We start from the raw sequence: 2,236 nt of genomic DNA on the forward strand, positions 1-2,236 counted from the left end.
CCTCCACGCTCGCTCCCTGCCCGGCTTTGGGGCCTGAGGGTGTCTTTTTCAGGGAGCCCGAAGGCTCCCTGGGTGAGGAAACTCCTGAAGAACCAGGAGATCCGGCTCTTTCCGTTAGGCTTATCCCACAGCGCTCCGAAATCAGCCTTGAAAGGGGCAGGAGAAGAGCAATAAGGACCTGAATGTCCTTCTTTTGGGAGACTACGGGTGAATTTAGGGATGAACTCGAGATCGACATGCACTCCCCCGCGATGGGCTGACAGAATTCCTTGCTTCACCGTGAAATCATCCCAAAACTGCCAGGACCTGAGCAGGAATCCAGCCCTAACCCACTCCAGAACCAACAGGCTGGAGGATTTAAGGCGTTTTCCTGAATTTAAAGCGCAGTAAATCCTCTGGATGGGGGATGTGGAGGGGGAGAAGCAGCTCCTCGGCCTCCTTACCAGCAGAGAGATGACGGTGCTGGAATAATACGCCAGATCTTCTATGATTTCCGTGCGGCGGTTGGCTCCGAGGCGCAGGGATCGGCTGTGGACCTCCTCCGGCAGCACCGTGAGGATTTCCAGCAGGAAGGGCAGCGACGTCACGTCGTTGCTATACCTGGAACGGGGAGGAAGGACGGAAGGTGAGAGCCAAGGGTGTGGGAAACCCACACGTTGGCAGGTGGGTTGATCCGCCCGACCGAGGCCAGCAGCACGGCGCGTCGGGAAACGGGGAGTGGGATAGGAAAAACACCCGTCGGGCTGAAATTGGGGCGTCAGCGCCACCGACGAGGACTTACTTTTCCACCAGTGTCTGCACGCAGCCTTTCCAAGATGCCATTTGCAGGGCGAGGTCTGCGATCGCTAAAGCCAGCTGGAGGGGGGAAAAATGATCCACAGGTTAAGGTGGAGAGGGATGAAACGTGCCCAAAAGCTTGGGAGAAGGGATGCTGCGATCCCCAGGGTAAGGCTGGTGGGTACCCAAGCCCGCGGGGGGTGGGATGCATCCGCAGCATCCCCCGGGGGGTCAGGGGGTCACCGGAATACCGGATGCTCCCCACCAGGGTATCCAGGGGTTGGACAGGCTTCAGCCTGCGCCGTGTCGAGCACGCAGGAATGTATGGATAATGGGAATGTTGTATGGGGAATGGAGTTCTGAGAACAGGCGGCTCCGGGGAAATCACCCGGGGTGCTGCGGGGCGGGGTTAGGGGAAGCCTCAGGAAGGGCTGTTGCTCCCCTCGGCCTCTCCAAACAGCAAACAAGGGGGTAAAGTGATTGATTGAGCCAAATAACAAAGGAAGGTGGACGATTCCATCCCGGAGACGCGGCTGTGCTGGCTGCAGGCATCAACCTTGTGTTCTCCGTGCCGGAGGAGAAGTGACCGAGGGAGACCAAGGGCTTTACTTCATGGAATCACGGAAGGGTTTGGGTTGGAAGGGATCTTAAAGCCCATCCAGTTCCAACTCCCCTGCCATGGGCAGGGACACCTTCCATAGCCCAGGGTGCTCCAAGCCTCATCCAGCCTGGCCCTGGACACTCCCAGGGATGGGGCATCCCCAGCTTCTCTGGGAACCTGTCCCAGTGCTCCCACCCTCTGCGGGAAGAATTCCTTCCCCATGGACCATCTCCATCTCCCTCTTCCCGGTTAAACCCGTCACCCCTTGTCCTGTCACTCCCTGCCCTTGGGAAAGGCAGGTCACCAAGCCTGGCCACCAGCCCACATCCCACGGCCAGTTAGGCCTGACGGGAGCGGGTTTTCCTGCCGGGAACACCGCCGGCCCTTGCTCCCCCCAAGCCCAGCACCCACCTGGGTTACAATAACCGGCGACAGGTCTTTCAAGTTCTGGATGTGGGACAGCAGCGAGTCCCGTAAGGATGCGTGGGAGTCCGTGGGGAGTTCGTAGAAGGACGTCTGTATCTTCATCTTCATGGTCTGCGCCGCGAAGTAGCAGGATTCCACATCCTGACGGATCTGCAGCAGCTGGTCGGAGATCTCCCAGGCGTGGACCTGCGGGCAGAGCACCGGCAGTGTTGGCGAGCGGGCAGGGAACGCGGGGCAAATGGCGAGGGAAAACCCAAACGCGGCGGATGGAAACGATCCTCTCCATCCAGGGACACCCGACACCGTCACCCGCTGAGCTGGCGTCATGGTCCCAGGCCGTGGGGGCCGGCTAACGGAGGCGCTACCGAGGGTGCCGGGGCTGCGATGCTGGAGGATTTGGCAGGAGCACGTCAGCTTCCAGCCCACGGCATT

General features: G+C 60.1%; 1 protein-coding gene across 1 annotated transcript in view; it reads right to left on the reverse strand.

Annotated features, from left to right (window-relative positions):
• TNPO3 (transportin 3) overlaps positions 1–2,131 on the reverse strand; it is a gene marked incomplete at its 3' end in the record, with an annotated part of 9,921 nt that extends 7,790 nt beyond the window's left edge. Inside the window, exons 1-4 of the mRNA XM_010160362.1 lie at positions 2,114–2,131; positions 1,790–1,990; positions 782–855; positions 444–600 (exon numbers count right to left, since the gene is read on the reverse strand). Coding sequence (XP_010158664.1) covers positions 444–600; positions 782–855; positions 1,790–1,990; positions 2,114–2,131 — 450 coding nt within the window. The remainder of the gene's footprint in view (positions 1–443; positions 601–781; positions 856–1,789; positions 1,991–2,113) is intronic.
• Between the last annotated feature and the right edge of the window lie 105 nt (positions 2,132–2,236).

The sequence above is a fragment of the Eurypyga helias genome, unplaced genomic scaffold, assembly GCF_000690775.1.
Source record: "Eurypyga helias isolate BGI_N326 unplaced genomic scaffold, ASM69077v1 scaffold24881, whole genome shotgun sequence".
In the NCBI taxonomy this organism is placed as follows: Eukaryota; Metazoa; Chordata; class Aves; order Eurypygiformes; family Eurypygidae; genus Eurypyga; species Eurypyga helias.